Consider the following 19,412-nt stretch of genomic DNA (forward strand, 5'->3'; position numbering starts at 1 on the left):
GTACCATGAGCTTTTATTAAACTCTTGAGACAAACTAGAAGATACTTTGGAAAGTCAAGAAATACATATTCAACAATGGATGTCATCATAGTCCGAGACGTGTCGAAAACGTGCATTAACTCTGGAAAATACCAATTGCAGATATGTGAACGTTTAAATACATAGAGAAACATACTTGAACAAAAATGAAAGAAAATGCATGGAATGTTTGTAAATGGCCCTCGTAAATTCAATTGGCAGTAGCTTTTAGAGCAACATGACAGGAAAGGAGAGAGATTAGTGTAAAGAGTGATGCTAGCAGAGAAAGCCCCGCAGAAACAAAAATCTTGTTGAAGAAACTAGTTGGCTCTAGGTCGGCTACGCGGCTCAATTCCAGCGTATAACCATAGGTTGCAGCTGCTCCTGAGACGAGTATATTTGCTATGATCTGCGCCAAAGTAACTTTTACACTATCAATATAATATAACAGGTTATATTAAGTAATTAGAGAATATTGCATCATTCATGTTATATTTGACAAAAACTCAATTACAATTTCATACTACGCCACATTTGCTGTAGTTTAAGCATTTGAAATCATCGAAATAATCAAGTGTATAAAACATTTAGAAGAGCTGTGCAACTAAAAAGAGTAAACACATAAACATTTCGAAGATAAAATGGTCGTATAAATACCATGTCACCAAATAGATCTAAAAGACTGACTCCGATGCTTAGCGAGAGTATTGTTTGAAAGAGGTTATAGGCAATTCCAACACCAATGCTAACCAGCATATAACTGCAATCATCACCAATTGTAAGTATACATATCCAAGACAATTTTTTTTAATAATAACCAGATAAACGTGTGAGATAAATATGATTAACAATGTGTCACTCAGGCAAAAAAGGAAATGATTGATTGAGCAATGCAATCAGTCGAATGTGAGAAAAAGAATCCTATATACTATTGCTGATATATCAAACCAAACATTCACTAAGAAATAATCTCTTGCATTATTAATTTTCCCGCATTATAATCCATTGAATTACTTCACGACTTCTCTGTGAACCAAGTGACCACTAAATTATTCCAAATTGGGATCAAAGCGGTCACTAATTATTAACGAACCCACTATTAGAAACAGAAGTTTTTTCCACCAATATTCAGTAGGAAATTTGTGCTATAAAATATGATTTTCTCACCTCAAAATTCCCACAGAACCAGCTCACTAGGAAAACGCATGGTGCGAAACATGTTCCCATTGAAATGCTGGGAAACTTTCTAATTTTTTTTGTTTGTTTGTTGTGAAAACACTACTATTTAGGTTTTTCCCACTGACATCGATCAGTGGGAAATAGCCATTGAACATTTTTAGTGGGAAATTCAGTAGGAAAATAGAAACTTTGTAGTAGTGACCCTTATAGCTCAATTCGTTCGTATCTTTCAGCTTTATATATATATATATATAAGTAAAGAAAAGAGCAAAAATTATGATATATATATAAGTAAAGAGAAGAGCAAAAATTATGAAGAGAAATAACTTACACATAAACACGAAAATCAGTAAATTTAGTTTCGAGCTGCTCGTCAGTGTAGAAAAGGCGTTCGTTGTCAGAGTATTGAGAACTTGTAAGGAGGATGATGAGTGATCCCACAAGGCAAACAAACGCAACAAGTCTCACCACCAATATCACTGATTTTCCCATCTTCTTAATTCAATCTGATTAATCATTAGCCTGCTTAATTTGTTCTTTATCCCTCTTTATTTATAAAGTTTTAGGCATCAAATTTGTCAACTACTTGACTTGAAAGTTTAGATCAATTATCTCCTATCACGTTAAATGATCCCTCACACTTAATTTATTTGTATTAATTAAAAAGAAGATTAATTGGTATGAGATCATTTCAGAATTTTTATACTAGCACAAACTTTGGTAGGCTACTTCACACATATTCGTTACTAGTTATAGTATTTATACTGCCAGGTCATACGGTTGACTGCTTGACAAATTGAATAATTATGCCATTATAAAGAAAAAGAATAGACTTATTAGAAAAGTTGTAAAAGCTGACAACTGGAAAATGAGAATTTTGTTTCTTTTCGTAGCTAGATAATTGGTAATTAGATAGCATATATACATCGATCAAACATGTGATATTTGTTGAGTTTTATGGTGAATCAAGCAAACGAAAGTTATATATATATATATATAACTTTGAATTCAAGTCTATTGAGTTGCTTTGGAAAAATATATAATCTCTGGAGAGAAAAATGCACAAATCGATAATATAAGTGGATTGATCTAGGTTGCGACTTGTCATTAAAGACTGGCACGTAAAAAGTTGTATTCAGAAGCTCGTTTCATAATATAACAAATCTAGAAAGGCTTTGTTGTATTTTTGGGCCAATTTGTTTATTAATCTTTATCCAATGTAACTACAAGGCTAGGAGATTTATTGGGGGATTTCATATAAGGTATCATTGTTGTCTCTGTGTCATGAATTTAAGTGCTTGACTTCTTCCCCACACTTTAAGCTTGTGTAGAAGTATTTTTCTATTTATATCCTATGAATTCTTATATGTTCTCCAATGTGGGACAACTCAAAGGTCATGAGTTCGAATCCTATTCAAAAAAAAAAAAAAAACACAACAATAATTGAGTGTTGCTGGAGAATGTAACTAGGAAATTTGTGTTTACCGAGTGAAGAATTTCGAGGAGTTTCACTTAATCCTTTGGTAAGTTTTGATAAGTAGGATGACGAGGAAATGGTTAAACATAATCTTTTACAATTTGTATAGAATAAAATGACTCTTCAAAGATCTTGTGTTTTATTTTCAAATCTCTTACATGTGAAAAAATAATTAAGAAATTTGACATTAGTTAAGAAGAAATTGTAATGGGCCATAAAATCAAAGTAAAACATGATTCTTCTCTAAAATGGCAGCTCTCTATGCATTTCCTTCCTTAACTAGTATTTGGACACGTGCGTTGCACGTGTATCTTAAGTTATTATGTCTAAGATTTTTGTATAAATACATAAGATTGTTGAAACATGTTTTCAAGTAACAAAAGACAAATTAATAAAGTAAAAGTTTCATGAATTTGCTATTTTGTTGACCGCAATTGAGCTCAAAATAAGCCAATATGAAATGACAAATAAAATAAATATATTTCATAACCAAATCTGCATATACTTGGGTAGTTGGGAATTAGTCACAAGTACAAATAAAAGTTAATAATTTTCTTTTAAGAAATAGCACGATAGTGTAATAACCTCCCTTGACAAAGCATCGTGACATATTCTTGAGTTGGATCAAAAGTATTACCAAGATAACTCCATATCTTGCGCCTATAAGAAAACAAACGATCACCACTACTTCAAATGGAACAAACAAAAAGAAAAAAAAATGCATGAAATCTACTGCATAAAAAAGGACATGAATTCCACTTACACATATCAAGGCAGCGTGAAGAATAAGTTTGAGTATATAATGGAGGTCAAGGTTTAATGGGGAAGAATCCTTTTAAATTCCATATTTAAGTGATGAAACCTTTTCATTTTCTACATTAATTGAAAGAATTTGTTTTTGCTGATACTCGAGTACACGACTGCTTGAGATTTAATAGGAAAACCTTTATCTCTTTATTAATTGGTAGAGATGCCGACTGCATTGAGTTTAGATGTCGTGGGCTAAGCACACCATACTTGTTCTAATCCAATCCTATACGGCTATACGTTTCTGACTTTTGAAATTTCTTTCTTTAAAGCATCATTAATTTTGCAAATGAAGAAGACCATTAAAAAAGATCAAATGAATCGGGCCTACATTATTTTTTTACGACTCCTAAAATGTAGCTAAGAGCATAATGAATTGATTTATCAAGTGGTTAAATTTCCATTTAATTGATTTAGTTATTATTTGTTGGAGGATAAATTTACTATTTGGTACAAAAATATTACAAGAGTAATGTTTACATGACGGGTAAAAATGTCGTTTAACTTTTAATGGACATTTTGGTAATTCAACTTTTCAACATATGATCTTCCCACTTTTTAGATAGTATGTATGTGCGCGCGCGCACACGCACACACACACATATATATATATATATATATATATATGACGGACATTTTGGTAATTCAACTTTTCAACTTAATATCTTCCTACTTTTAGAATAGTATGATTTGATGTAATTTATATGTTTCTTTCAGTTATAACTCAACATATTATTTCCTTTCAATTTTCTGTTATCTCAAATATCTTGAGTTCGACCTGCAAATTGATTCTTATTTAAGAAAGACACCTTCACGAGAAGTACTTGAACTGGATTTAACTGTTTCAAATGATTGTTTAATTTGTTCTTGACCAATGAACTAGATTAATTTAAGTACAACGTTATTGGCATACACGACTGAGACATCAACGACAAACTTCATTTTCTTTTTGGAAATTCCAGTTATACGTAACATATATGTAACCTGTTCATATTATAATTAAATTTTGACCCATACATTACGGCAAGAATATTAAGATATCTGAAAATAGATGGCAAACAGATTCTATTGTATATAACTAAATATATGTAGAACTGATTTGTCTATATTCTATTCTATTCCTTTCTCTCGTTTGGCCAACGAATGCTATCGGAAGTCATCAAATCTTTTTTTGTCTTTAAGAGATATATTGGCTCGATTTTTATTTAAGAAAAGAAGAAATCAATCAATCAATATATATTATAAAGCTAGAAATAGATAAGGTGATGTGACACCTCTATTTGGCCAAAATTATATTTATCTTTTTTCTCCTCTTTTTTTTTTTTGGACTCTTTTCTATGTTTTCTCCAATTTTTTATTTTTTATTTTTGTTTTTTATGTATCTTTATAGGAACTAGTATACATACCCGCGCGATGCGCGGATTGTTTAAAAAAAAAAAAAAAAAAAGCAGAGAGAGATAATACAAACAGGACTAAGAGTATTGCATGTGGGCGGACCACCAATAACAAAGTTCCATATTGTACGTCAGCCGGTTTCAACCTGTAAATAGAGTCAAGAGCTAAATTTAGCGTCTACATTCAAAAGAATTAAACCAAAAAACAAATAGATGTATTTCATCGGGTTGTCTCTATAATATTGTTGTCAGGGACCATCAATCCCAAGTGACCTATTAAAAAAAGGGCTTGTGCATGAAACATTTATTCCTCTTTTTCTTTGATCGGTAAAACATTTGTTCCTCTTTCCTCTTTTTGCCACAAAAGGATTTTAAAATATTAAGCCACTCGAGCTTGTGCTGTTAAATTCAGCATCTAACACGAAAACCACTAATCAGGTATGACATGATGTAAAATCAGGTATCACTAAAGGCAGACAACAATCTTACCCAGCTATATGGCAACAAAAAGTTCTCTATATTTATCAACGAAAGACCCAACAGTCTATTAAATTTACTTGAACATGAAAAAACCATGGCAAAGATATTAAAAGGAACTTCCATCTTTTGCACTCACTCAAGGTCAAGGAAAAAACTTGTCTCAAATTCAAAAGAAAATCAATATAAATAATCAAGAAAAGAGCATTCTTACATTCCCCATAAAGGGTCTCAATCCAAAAACAGAGCAAGAACTCAACCTTACTATGACCTCTAGTTGCCGCACAGTAATTGGTATTACTGTTGCTTCCCGGTTCCATTTGACAGCCGCCTCATATCCTGAAGTAGATAACAGAAAAAGCAAATATCAGTGAGAGATGTACACCATTTTCACAATCAAGAAAGGTTTGTACTTAAGGTTGCTGGACATCTAACTCTGGACAATTCTTTTGTAGTGAGCCCGTTGATATAGTTACTGCCGATTTTGTCATAACTTTCTTTTAACATTGAGATCGTGAGACTGACGGTCGCGGCAATTGCTCTTACAATATTGTATGTATCTGCAACAGGAACTCATTTGCTTCATCACCTAAATCTTAAAAATTACAACAATAGTGAAGTGCATAACTTTAAGCCATATTAAGAACCAACATTTTCAGCCAATTATACTCCTTAGAACTTAGAAGTTCTAGTGTCATTTCTAGATGCTTCAGCAGATGCATGGTCATCAGCTAAAATAGATGGGTTATTCCCTAGTTCATTAGATTACGGATGGCACCCACATGCAGATGGAACAAATATGCCGCTAAACACGATATATAGAGGACTTAAAAGGGGCAACAATCATAAAGAACATCACATTTGATCCAAAATCTTATTTCATCTTTTTGTTGGCGAGTTCTTTTAAGTTGCCCTTTTAAAAAATCTTTCCAATTTTTTCATCTACCATTATATTGATGCTATTTTGCAGTTGTTAGTTATGTACTTCAATGTTTTTGTTGTCAACGGTAAATATAACAATTTCTAAGGTTTTGTTGAGTTTTGTTGTTTCGAAAGAGACTTCTATCAGTCCGTATCATATATAGATACACTGGACATTTAGATAGGTATTTTCACAAAGGGATAAAAGATAAGTTCTGTCCAAGGTCATGTTGGAAATAAAAGATCTATAATACTACTAACCAAATGTTGGATTCAAAAATCCTACTACCTAATAACCAATTATTTAGTTCAATATCTTAGTTGCCAAACACCATTTAAATAACCATCCTTTATTGTCATAATGTCATCAAGGATGTGTTTTATACATTAACTTTCAGCAAATGCTTTGTTTTTTACTTTATCGTACCTCAACTTATAGTCTGGAAATAACTTGGATGGTTTGAAGATCCTATTCATTGACATGAAAAGCAATGGTTTGAAGATCCATATTTCATTGACATGAAGAGCAATGTGTAATATTTGCTTATACAGAAGATCTCAGACAATTAAATAAATAAGGGACCAGACTCATACAAGGAAGTATTTATTAACCACAGAGCAGAACTTCCAAGACCTAAATGAAGGTAATATGCAAGAAAATTTGTCCCTTAAAGGTAAGGAAAGTGACGTACCTCTATCACACAACTACAGCTAAGGGTCAGATACTGCCCAGTATCAACAAATTTGCCATTCACTGCTATTGAGCACGTCCCAAGATTATTCAGATAGAAGGATCCATTCGATTCCATCTTAATGCTTGCCTAAGTAGGAAAACATGGAGAAATGACCAAAAAGGTCTTCCATATCTTAATGCTTGCCTAAGTAGGAAAACATGGAGAAATGACCAAAAAGGTCTTCCATCTAATGCAAAACTATATTTCATAATATGTCTAAGAAACTATGCCACAGAGGGTTAATTTCATCACCGTGTCTTCTGACCACTAAATGCTATTATTACACCATAATCCCAACAAAATAAGTACACATCAAGGTCAACTTCAAGATAAACAGATTCAAAGACAAATACACCAATCATAAAAGCCAACAGGTATAAAATATAGAGAAGGAATGCACCTCGTCATGGCCAAAAGGTAACCTTCTCCTTCTTAAAGACGGGACCTCAAAATCGATAGTAGCAAAGCAGTAGCCAAAACTTCTAGCACTAACAGCTTCAATTCAATTAATTCATCCAAGCAAGTCAAAAAATACACAAAATCTCACGTACAAACAAAACGAATCATCAAAGCGATAGTCGAAAGACGAAGACAAAAAACAGATAACATACATTAAACTGTTGGTGATGAGTTTTCCCAACATCTTTCTTCAAAATGCCTAAATAACAACACAAACGCTCAACCCATTAGCATAAATTTAAAAAACTGAAAGAAAAAACTAACTTGCTGAACTCGAAATGGGATAAACCCAACTTGGAAGCTTCAAAATTCCTAAAAATACAACAGAAACACTCAACCCATTAGCAAAAATCCTGAAAAATACCAAATAAAAGTTGAATCTTGAACAAACTTTAAAAAAGAAAACTAACTTGTGTTCTTCTATGTATGAGAGAAATGATTCATAGGGGTTTCACAATTTGAAGGGATTTCAAGAAGTGCAGTAAAGTTTACAAACGTGAAAGGAAGAGGAAAGAATTTCAATTTGAATTGCTTTTACTCTGCACAATAAAAGACAGTAACTGCTGGATGTAAGTTTTGGATGTCTTCCATAAATTCAAAGAACCGCTGATCGTGGTTCTATTTTATTTTGATTGAAAAATTAGAATTTACACTTTTCAAAAATGGGGAGTAGGGGACGTGCGCACTTGCGGTGAGTGTGTGCAGATGTGAAAATGGGGAACGTGCACAACAATGTTTATTTGGGGCGTTCATGGGTGGTTTGGGTAGTTTATTTTAGGAAAACTTCTTTTCTTTTCTTTTCTTTTCTTTTTATCTTTCCTTTTTTTGTCTTAAAAGTTGATAAGCTTTGTCCAAAAATATAACACTTGCCTTCTATTTGAGATGCCACTTGGATTTTTCAAAATGTAGTTATTAGAGTTGGTTGTGTCTGTCCTAAATCTGTGATGTGGCTAAATATGATGATGACACTTGTCACAATCCTATGGCAAACTATCATCTTTTTAATAATATATATATATATAGATATTAATTAAATGGCTCAACAATTAATACTCCACTTCTTCCTCTTTTTCCTCCTACCTTTTTCAATTCTCAATTACAGTTTCGGTTGTGCATTTATCCTATTGATTGAACCTATAATAAAATGTTATAATTTCACATCAGTTACAAATCTTTTCACCTCCCCTATCTTCTTTCTTTTCCCATAAATTCACATAAATTTCATTTACAAGTTTCCAATCCCCATTTCTTGAGGACCTGGAACGAAGCAAGCAGGAATGCAGCCACACTTGACAGAAGGACTCCCTTTGATGCCATGCTGCTGATTCCTCTTCAACCTGTTGCAGTGTTGGGATTAAATTGGTCAGCTCCCATATGCCGAAGTAGAAGACCTAATGTACATTTTGTATTAAAGTAATAGGTTGTAATATTGTTGATCTGGTTTTCTTTTTCCATGGTTTCTTTGTTTCCCATGAATTGTGATTGGAAGTTTGCCATATTCTTGCATTGTTGTTGTTTTTGGTATAATAATGTGTATAACTGAGGACTCAAATTGGCTTTGGCTTCTGCTTTGTGATTTCGCAACATACATGTTGTCTTTATACTTCTTGTAACAATTCTCATAAACTTAGTTCGGAAAAACATGTTAATCTTTTGCTGTTATGCCTTTTTGTTTTCTTAAATTGGAAATTGAAAAAGATTTTAGCAAAATTGTTACCACTTATTGAGATCTAATGTATCTTCAATCATATGAAATTGGTGATTTACCCTCGATTCCACATAATCGAACATGATTATGAACATACGATGAGAAAAATTTAATTAGCCCATAATTGTACAATACTTGAGGGTAAATTACATGAGTCCCTTTTTATATTCTTGAATCTTTTCTACTTATTTTAATATTTATTTCACAAGTACACTAATTAGAATATTGAGCAAGGGATGTGAGTTGTTTCTGTTTGTGATATAATTTTCAATTTTATAATTAGGATTTAGGCGCATATAGGTTCCTTTCCTATATAAATTTAAACAGGAAGAATCTATTCTTCCTTTGTACTGCTGGTGTTTTTGGTTATTTTTGAGAAAATTTTGATGACTGAGGAATAATTGGAGTGGAAGTGTCTATTTTATTATGATTTTTTAAATAATTTTAGAGGCTTTTCCATCTGGCATTATTATGTTATAATACTTGCAAGTTTTACTTAAAAGGATATATTACTTCAGTATTTATACATGACTTTTTTGGATGAAAATTAGTATATCTATATGTGTGTGTGGATTAATTTATAAAATGATCATTTATAAACTCATTGTTATCTTTTATAATCGCGCGAAGCGCGGACAAATTAACTAGTTATAATATGTAACCAGGTTATATATGTAGTTTCAACCGAATAAATTCATTTTTCCTTGATTGATGATATTGCTATCTTCAGTGAGGATACATAGTGGCACCTCAACCTTTGTTGGTAGATGAAGTAAAGGCTTTATACAGCTTTACTAGAATAGATCGAGAGACTGTCTACGTTCCATAAGCCATCCAATGCGGCAGAAGTGAATGACAAGCTTCAGTTTCTTATGTCGATTATCGGGGAATAAAGTAAATTGTTAGTGCTATGTTAGGACTGTATTTTTATCATCTCCTTTTCCGTTGTTAGTTTGACAATTTTTACCTTGATACTGGATTTGTTTATGATTATGCGAGAAATTGCACTATGATGTTTTGTCGTAAAATCATCGGCTTGAATGTTCGATGGTGAGTTCTTGCTCCATTTGAAAAAAAATCTCCTATCTTGAATGTTCATCTTCAAGACGTGTGTAACATTCAATATGATTTCAAGTATCATCATCGTTTGTGTATGTCACAAGCTTTATATTTGCTAGATATCCTTCTCCTAAATTTTCTTTTCTAAGCTAATAATGTCTACCCCTATCTTAGGCATGCCAAATAAATGTTGATTGTCAATTTTGATCTCTTAGTCGAACTAGAAAACTATAAAGAAAAGGAGGCTAAAGTTACAAAGTACGATGAGCTGGTTAAGAAATGCTTAGGTTGTGAAATTGCTTAACCGTTAATTAATTTCAAAATGACTAGATGTGGTAGTTATCCTCCCTTTACTCAGCAAACCCGAAGTTGTAGATAAAAACTAATCGATAACTTATGGTTGCTATTCGGCTCCCAAATATGTTTTTTCAAACTATCCTTTTTGTGTCAATTCCTTAACCCCATACTCGAAAATACTTTACCTCCACCTTTTCGATTGTTATTGTTGATGTGTCGCGAAATTCCGACACATTTGATGCTTTTTGACGGCGAGTTTCACTTGTTTTTCAAGCAAGTTTGGGTCTTTTGATGTGTTTGTGTTATGTTATAGGTATTTATCGTGTTTGTGGCGAAAGTTGTGAAAATGGCTTAAAAAGATGTTCAAGAAAGAGAAGTAACTGAAGCTGGGATTTTACGGAGCAAAAAGACGGAACGTATAATATTTACGGGCCGTCAATTCAACCGTAGATCAGTGATAGAGAAGTCTCACCTGGAGAAGAAATTCATGGCAGAAAGTATGGACCTTATATTATTTACGGTCCGTAAATCCCACCGTAGATCATTTACAGGAAGTCTCAACTGAAGGAAGCATCTACGGACCAGTTCTACGGACTGTAAAATATTTATGGTCCGTCAAAAGGGAGCGTAGATCTGGGCAGTGGAATGAGATTTTACGGATAAGAGCTGCAGATTTTACGTACCGTATAAGATTTACGGTCCGTATGTTGATTCGACGGGGGCAATTTTGTCAACTTGTTTTTAGCGACTTAGACCATTATAAATACCTAATGTAGGTTTCTTGTAGGCTACAATTCACTAGATTTCAGTTTTTATTCCTTAGCATTGAATACTCATAGTTTTTGAAATCTTTTTGGGATCACAAACAATTGCAATTATTTTCTCTTCAATCATTCGTAAGCATTATGATCTCATTATCTATTATTGTTGTTCTTCTTCTATGAGTAGCTAAATTTCTTTACTAAGGTTGTGAACCAAGGATGGGTGTTTTGTGATTGGGAATTAGGATTGATAGATGCATAATGGATCATTAGAGTTTATTTATTCTCCGTTCTTCATTCATAATTAATGGTTGCAAACATTGGTTAAAGTCATAAACTTTATCTAACTTGGGAAAGTATTTAGGGTTTGGTAAGAATAAATAACAAGAATTCGAGGCTTTAAACCTTGTTTAATAAATTCACTTAGGAATAAGAGGAATTTACTTGGTATAATTAATCGCCTTCATGCATACTTTCTTATCTTTGGGAAAAGCATAGAAAGAAATAATCTTTTCTTATTGGTAAAATAGTCTAGATTCACATAGAGGTTAAGCGCATTCATACAACAATCCATTAGAAGTATATCAAGATCAAGACCCATGATCAGACACTTTATCTGGCGGGGACATAACCTAGGTTCTTTTTACCCATATATTTACAACTCAATTACTAGACACTCTAAATTAATCCACAAATCAAAACTCTTGTAAAACCCTTTTTCTGGAATACACCAGGACCGCAAGATTAGTAAAATACTCGTTTAGTAAACTTTGCACACCATATTCCCTGTAGAATTCGACCTCAACCTTGTTGGGTTACTATATTTGACATCGTCCACTTTATGCTAATAAAGGTGTAACTTGAGCATATCAAATTTTAGCGTCGTTGCCGGGGATCGAAATCGGGTCACCCGCGTGACAGTCAGGAATAGTTACCACTATACTACAACCACCAAGGGAACTACAATAACAACTATGGTGGACCGAACCAAGGTAGATACAACAACAATAATTGTAACTTCGAAATTAAGTTTCAACCTTTACATTCCACCAAAAGGGCAAATAATGATCAAGGTAGTTCGAGCTTGGAGTCAATGCTTGAAAAAGTGTTGGCAAGTCAGACAAATACTAAAAAGACATTATCGGGCTATCGGATACGGTGGTTTCTCTTTCGCCGGCTATTCAAAACCTTAAACGACGGATGCGCGATCTTTCCTGAGAGAGCAAGATCCTCGCTGTAGTAGAGGACTTCCTAGTGATACTATTCCAAACCCGAAGAATGGAGGTAGTGGTGTGGAGCGTACTTTTGCTATTAGCACGAGAAGCGGTAAAATACTTCAAAGTGCTGACAAGAAGGTGGTTGATCTAAATCTGGGTAATGAGGAAGAAGAGGTGCAGTCTGATGTGCCTATTGTGGATGCTGAGGTCCGTATTGAAGAAAAAGTTGTTGATATTCTAGATGTTGCTGCTAATACTAGGAAACAGACGATAAAATGAGGTCTTCGCCTTTTGACTCAGATGTACAAAGAAAAGCCTCTCTTTCCTCAGAGGTTGGCAAAGAAGAATGATGATGCTAAGTGTCAAAAGTTCTATGATCAGTTGAAGCAATTAACGGTGAATTTTCCATTCTTAGATGCTGTGAAAGAGATACTCGGATTTGCTAAGTTCTAAAAGACCTGCTTACGAAGAAGAGGTCTGTTCAACATGAGACAGTGAATCTAATTCACTGCGTGAGTTTGATTATTGCTTCCACCACAGTTCAGAAGAAGGGATATCCAGAGGCGTTTACCATTCTGTGTAATATTAGGCATCACACTTTCATTCGTGCTTTGTGTGATAATAGGGCGAGTATCAATTTAGTGCCCCTTGCTATTTACAAGCAATATGGATTGGGAATGCCTGGACCGACTTCTATGCAATCAAGAAACCAGTTGGAGTTGTAGATGATGTGTTGGTACAAGTGGGTAAGTTCATGTTGCCTGCTGATTTCGTTATTCTAGATTGTGCGGTTGATAAAGACATTTCTATCATCTTGGGAAGACCCTTCCTTGCTATGGGCAGAGCGCTTATGGACTCTGAAAAGAACGAAATCAAATTCCAAGTGAATGATGAAGAGGTCACGCTCCAAGAAAGTAAGGGGATGAAGTTGCCAATTGCTTATGAGAATATCTCAGTTATTGATTCATTTGATGGGACTGATGATGCTGTCGCATATAAAATGAAAGAAGAAAGTTTGGGAGAAGCTCTTGCTGCTATTCTAGTGAACTTTGATGCTGATGACATGGAGGGCTACGTGGAAATAGTAAATGCGCTTTAGGGTCTGGGTTCTTACACTTACCACCTACGAAAGCTTGATCTTGACCTTGCAAATAGAACCACTCCACCAGCTAAGCCTTCTATTGTTGAGCCACCAAAGCTTGAGCTTAAGCAGCTCCCATCACACTTGAGGTATGAGTTTCTTAGTCCGAATAAGACATTGTCAGTGATTGTTTCAGCAGTACTGACTGAGGAACAAATTGAGCAATTATTGGAGATTTTACACGAGTACAGGCGTGCTATTGGTTGGACCATAGCAGACATTTGAGGTATTCCTTCTGGTGTTTGTGAGCATAAAATTCAACTAGAGGAGGACAACAAGCCGAGTGTTGAACATCAGCGGATATTGAACCAAAACATGCAAGAGGTTATGAAAAAGGAGATCATAAAGTGGTTAGGTGTTGGGATAGTGTATCTGATTGCAGACAACAAGTGGTTGAGTCTAGTTCAATGTGTTCCAAAGAAGGGAGGTATCACTATTGTGCCTAATGCAAAGAATGAGCTGATCCCCACTTGTACAATTACTGGATGGCGTGTTTGCAAGAACTATAGGAAGCTGAACTCAGTCACTTGTAAAGATCAGTTTCCCATGACTTTCACTGATTAGATGCTTGATAGGCTACCTGGGAGGTCTTACTATTGCTTCATAGATGGATACTCTGTCTATAATCAGATCAACATTGCCTTAGAAGATCAAGAGAAGACGACTTTCACTTGTCCTTATGGGACATTTGTGTTCAGCAGAATGCCGTTTGGGTTGTGTAATGCACCAACAACTTTTCAGAGGTGCATGATGTCAATCTTTTCTGACATGGTAGAAGATTTCTTGGAAGTGTTTATGGATGATTTTTCTGTTGTGGGCGATTCGTTTAATGATTGTTTTGACCATCTAGGTCAAGTGCTGAAAAGATGTGAAAAGACAAATCTTGTGCTAAATTGGGAGAAATGCCACTTTATGGTAAAGGAAGGGATTGTCCTCGGTCAGAAAATCTTTGAAAGGGGAATCGAAGTTGATCAAGCGAAGATAGATGTGATTGCAAAACTTCCTCCAGCTATCTCAGTCAAAGGTGTCCTTCGAGGGATATCTTTTAGGTTCTGTGCGCGCTTCATCAAAGATTTCTCCAAGATTGCTAACCCGATGTGCAAGCTTCTTGAGAAAGAGGCTAAGTTTTTATTTGACGACAAATGCCGAAAGGCATTTAATGAATTGAAGGAGCGTCTCAGTTCTGCTCTTGTTATTGTTACTCCTGATTGGTCCCTGCCTTTTGAATTGACGTGCGATGCTAGTGGTTTCGCGATAGGTGCTGTGCTTGGCCAGAGGCATAATAAAATTATGCACCCAATCTACTATACTAGTAGGACTCTTAATGTGGTGCAGATGAACTACACGGTGATTGAACAAGAGCTACTTGCTATAGTGTATGCTTTTGGGAAGTTTGGATCTTATTTGTTGGGGTCCAAGGTTGTGGTGTACATTGATTATGCTACATTGAGGTGTCTTATGGAAAAGAAGGAAGTTAAGCCGCGACTAATTCGTTGGGTTCTTTTGTTGCAACAGTTTGATTTTGAGGTGAAAGATCGAAAGGGGTCCGAAAATCGAGTGTCGACCATCTCTCTGGCCACGAGAAATTGGGGTGCCAGCCGAGGAACTTGATATTGATGATGCTTTTCCAAATGAGCAAGTTTTGGCGATGTCTATGCAAGTGGCACCTTGGTATGCGGATATGGCTAATTACTTAGTGATCGGTATCATTCCTGACGAGATCAAATCTTACCAGAGAAAGAAGTTTTTGCGCAATTCTTGTCAAAACTATTGGGATGAGCCATACTTATTTAGAACTTGCGCTGATAACATTATTCGGCGTTGTGTTCCCGAGAGTGAGGTGTTGGAGATTCTAAAGGCTTGCCACGACTCTCCAGTTGGGGGCCATCATAGTGGTACGAGGACTGCTACCAAGGTTCTCGAATGTGGTTACTATTGGCCTACTCTCTTTCATGATGCTAATTTGATGGTGCGGTCTTGTGATTAGTGCCAACGGCAAAGGAGTATTGGTAGGAGGCAAGAGATGCCTATGAACTTTGTGATGGAAGTTGAGGTGTTCGATGTCTGGGGTATTGATTTTATGGGGCCTTCGTGAGCTCTTGTGGCGTGAAGTATATCTTGGTCGCTGTGGACTATGTGTCTAAATGGGTAGAAGCGGAAATGGGTAGAAGCGGTGGCTTTACCTAATAATGAAGCCAAGAGTGTCATGGGGTTCCTAAAGAAAAACATATTTACTCGATTTGGTACCCCGAGGGCTATAATCAATGATGTGTGGTTCTCACTTCTGCAATAGAGCCTTCGCGGGATTGAGGGAGAAGTATGGCATCAACCATAGTTTGGAAAAACCTAATCACCCTCAGATAAGTAGGCAATTTGAAGTCTCCAATTGGGAGATCAAGAGTATTTTAGCTAAAACGGTGAATGCAAACAGAACTGATTGGGCTCGCAAGCTCGATGATGCTCTATGGGCTTACCAGACTGCGTTCAAGACTCCAATTAGGACTTCGCCTTTCAAGCTCATTTTCGGTAAAATATGTCACCTGCTAGTTAAACTTGAACATAGGGCCATGTGGGCCTTGAAGAAATTGAACATGAATTGGGAAGAAGCAACCAAATTCAATTTGTTTCGACTACGACGAAAATTTGGATGGATTTAATTCGATACCGAGGCCCTACGAAAGTGCGACCGTATAAAGAAAGGATGAAACATTACCATGATAAAAAGATCCTCAACAGAGATTTTCAAAAAGGGGATCTTGTGCTGCTGTATAATTCGAGACTGAAGCTGTTGCCTTGTAAGTTGAAATCTAAGTGGTCCGGTCCATTCAAAGTGGTTAGTGTTTCACCCCATGGTGCGATTAAGTTGAAGTCCGGAGACGGAACTCAGACATTTAAAGTGAACGGGCAGAGGGTGAAGCATTACCATGGTTGCATTGATGGTGATAGAATTGTGGATCGACACAGGCTGAAACATGGCTACACTCTGTCGACCTAGAGTAAAAATTGGTACTACCGTCGTGCCATGACGTTAAATCAAGGGCTTCTTGGGAGGCAACCCATGTTTAATTTTTGTTGTTTTGAATTTTTTGTAACTTCGATAGTGCGTGTATAGGGTAACGTTTGTTTTGGTGCAGGATGAAAAGTGCAGAAAAGCTAAAGTGGAGAAACTGGAGTCAATCTATGCCAGAAACTATGGCCCGTAAATATTTTATGGACCATAGATGGAAGCGTAGATTGAGGTACCTAAATATGGGTTCTCTGTTTGTGATTTATGCCAAAATCTACGTCCCGTATATTTTTTACGGGCCGTAGATGGAAGTGTAAATTATGGGCAAGGTAAATGATCTTTCTGTTCTTGATTTACGCCAACACTTACGGACCGTACAAGTTTTACGGTTTGTAAATGGAAGCGTAAACCAAGGATCGTTAGATGAAATCACCGTTGTAAGGTTTACGCCATAATTTACGATCCGTAAAAATTTACGGACCGTAAATGGAAGCGTAGATTGAGAATACTCATTTTGAGCCACGTCATTTAAAATGCATAGGTAAGTGTCGTAGATCTTGCTCGTAAAAATTTTACGGGCATAAATCTCTGGCGTAAAACAGTATGTTTGTAACTTAAAGCAGCTAGGGTATATATTTGGCACTTAAGCGATTTTTTGGCTTCAACTCAAAATTGAAAAACCGTCCCTCTCCTCCTCCAACTCAAACACTACATCCCTAAAATCCCTCCACTTTTCACTCCCCACAATCTACCGTTACATATTCCTTCTCCTACATATCATCACTCTTCACCCTCACAATCACCACACCACCACAACACCACCTAACCGTTTGAGTTGAAGTAAAGAAGCAAATTTTTTGGAATTGTACTCTTCGTGTTTATCTAATCACCAGCGTCTCTAGTTTGTTGATTCTTTCATGTCCTAGTTGTGACATAGTAATGCATAATAGCGAGATGGACGTTTCTTCTTTTAATGACCTTGTTTGCAAACTTTTGTGTTTTCATCTTATGGGGGATAGATTCATGAATTTAGTTGGGGCGGGGATTTGTTGTGCATAAAAATTAGACTTATTGGGAACGAGTATTTGAAACCCCCATTGAGTCGGTGGGCATTTCGATTGTCAATGTCAAAGTTTATATCATAATTATTTATGCCCGCCAACTGTTCGATAAAATGCTTGAATGAGAAAAAATATGAATTGGGGTAAAGTCTGAGTAACCCCGACATAATACGAGCAAAATAATGGGGTTTGATGTACAATAATTCATTGTTGAATGATAAGCACTAAAGGGAAGTCACTTGGGAATATTGGTTGAACTGTTGTATGGGGGCATTTTACGAATGGATTTACGGACCGTAAATCCATGTCGTAAAATCCTCTACTATATAGCAAAGTTCACTATTCCTATTTTACGATATAACTTACGGACCGTGAAAATTTTATGGACCGTAACTTGCATCGTAAAATAGTTTCCCCAGTTCCCAAGTTACTGTGACCAATTTACGATAGCTTTTACGGACCGTACTTCTTTTACGGTCCTTAAAAATAAAAATAAAATAAAAAAAATTCTTTTTGTTTTTGAGGTACACACTTAAAGTTATCAAATACCCTCCTTAACCTTATAAGGGCTTCATGTCCACTTTAGTCTTGTGTTAGTCTACTCATACTGCAATGACACGAAATTTCCAATATGTAACATTCCTCCCCTCCCCCCCCCCCCCCCAAGGAACATTCGTCCTCGAATGTTAAGTTATTAGGGATTCTACAAAAATTTCGCTAGATTTTCCCCTATAAATATGCCACTACCATCCTGTCACAACAACCCAAAATATACGCCTCACAGGGCTACAAAAACAACAACAATAATGGCCACACACGACCAAGAAATCATCAAAAGAAAGCATCACATACCTGAGGACAATAGTGCCTCTGTCTGAACCTCTTCTGGGAGTGAAAACAAATGTGGATACCTGGACTTCATATTTTCCTCAGCTTCCTAAGTCATTTCTTCTCTATTATTGTTTCACCATAGAACTTTAACTGAAGCTATGATACGCTCAAATTACACCTATTAATGGTATAACGCGGACGTTGTCAAATATAGTAACCCAACAAGGTTGAATCCAATCCCACGGGAATAGGGTGTGAAAAGGTTCTTTTGAATTCGTAGATTGCTATGTTTAGGTCTAATGTCTTAATCCGATGATTTTGGTAAAGATTGGGTTTTTAGTGACGATTGCTAACTATTGATTTGATTGTGAATTTATGGTAAAAGAAGCTAAGGTTGTGTCCTTTAGATAGAGTGTATGATCATGGGTATTGATCTTGATATACTTCTAATGGATCATTATTTGAATGCACTTAATCTCTATATGAATCTATACTATTTCCCAATAGATAAAGATTATTTCTTTCTATGATTTTCCCAAATATAAGAAAGTGGTTATGAAGAATGATTAATCATGCCAAGTAAATTTTTCTTATTCCTAAGTGAATTTATTAAACAAAGTTTAATGCTTTGAGTTCTTGTTGTTTATTCTTACCAACCCTAATTATTTTCCTAAATAAATCAAGGTTTGTGGCTTTAACCAATGTTTGCAACCATTAATTATGAATGAAGAATGACGAATAAACAAACCCTAATAATCCATTATTTGTATATCAATCACCTTGATCACAAAAACTACCCGGCCAGTGGGTTACTTTAACCCTAGTAGGAAAATTAGCTACTACTGTGACAAAGAACAAAAACAA

The 19,412-nt window shown here is 35.5% G+C and overlaps 2 protein-coding genes across 2 annotated transcripts; one reads left to right on the forward strand and one right to left on the reverse strand.

Moving 5' to 3' along the window:
- Positions 1-143: 143 nt before the first annotated feature.
- LOC132060737 (CASP-like protein 4D1) lies at positions 144-1,689 on the reverse strand. The gene is made up of 3 exons (XM_059453686.1): positions 1,529-1,689; positions 676-778; positions 144-427 (listed from the first exon to the last, which is right to left on the reverse strand). The coding sequence occupies exons 1-3, from the start codon at positions 1,687-1,689 to the stop codon at positions 230-232; spliced, it is 462 nt and encodes a 153-aa protein (XP_059309669.1). The 3' UTR covers positions 144-229.
- Positions 1,690-15,916: 14,227 nt separating this feature from the next.
- On the forward strand, positions 15,917-16,306 carry LOC132061225 (uncharacterized). Its single transcript, XM_059454077.1, has one exon. It carries the CDS (start codon positions 15,917-15,919, stop codon positions 16,304-16,306), a length of 390 nt encoding a protein of 129 aa, XP_059310060.1.
- Positions 16,307-19,412: the final 3,106 nt, after the last annotated feature.

This window comes from Lycium ferocissimum, chromosome 6 (assembly GCF_029784015.1).
Source record: "Lycium ferocissimum isolate CSIRO_LF1 chromosome 6, AGI_CSIRO_Lferr_CH_V1, whole genome shotgun sequence".
Taxonomy (NCBI): domain Eukaryota; kingdom Viridiplantae; phylum Streptophyta; class Magnoliopsida; order Solanales; family Solanaceae; genus Lycium; species Lycium ferocissimum.

What these genes read in the sequence shown, in the direction of transcription:
- LOC132060737 (XM_059453686.1), bottom strand. Translation starts at nt 1,689, where the DNA reads ATGGGAAAATCAGTGATATTGGTGGTGAGACTTGTTGCGTTTGTTTGC. An exon ending in ACTGATTTTCGTGTTTATGT is followed by an intron (nt 779 to 1,528) that starts GTAAGTTATTTC and finishes TGATGATTGCAG; the next exon opens with TTATATGCTGGTTAGCATTG. An exon ending in TAGATCTATTTGGTGACATG is followed by an intron (nt 428 to 675) that starts GTATTTATACGA and finishes ACTTTGGCGCAG; the next exon opens with ATCATAGCAAATATACTCGT.
- LOC132061225 (XM_059454077.1), top strand. Translation starts at nt 15,917, where the DNA reads ATGTGTGGTTCTCACTTCTGCAATAGAGCCTTCGCGGGATTGAGGGAG.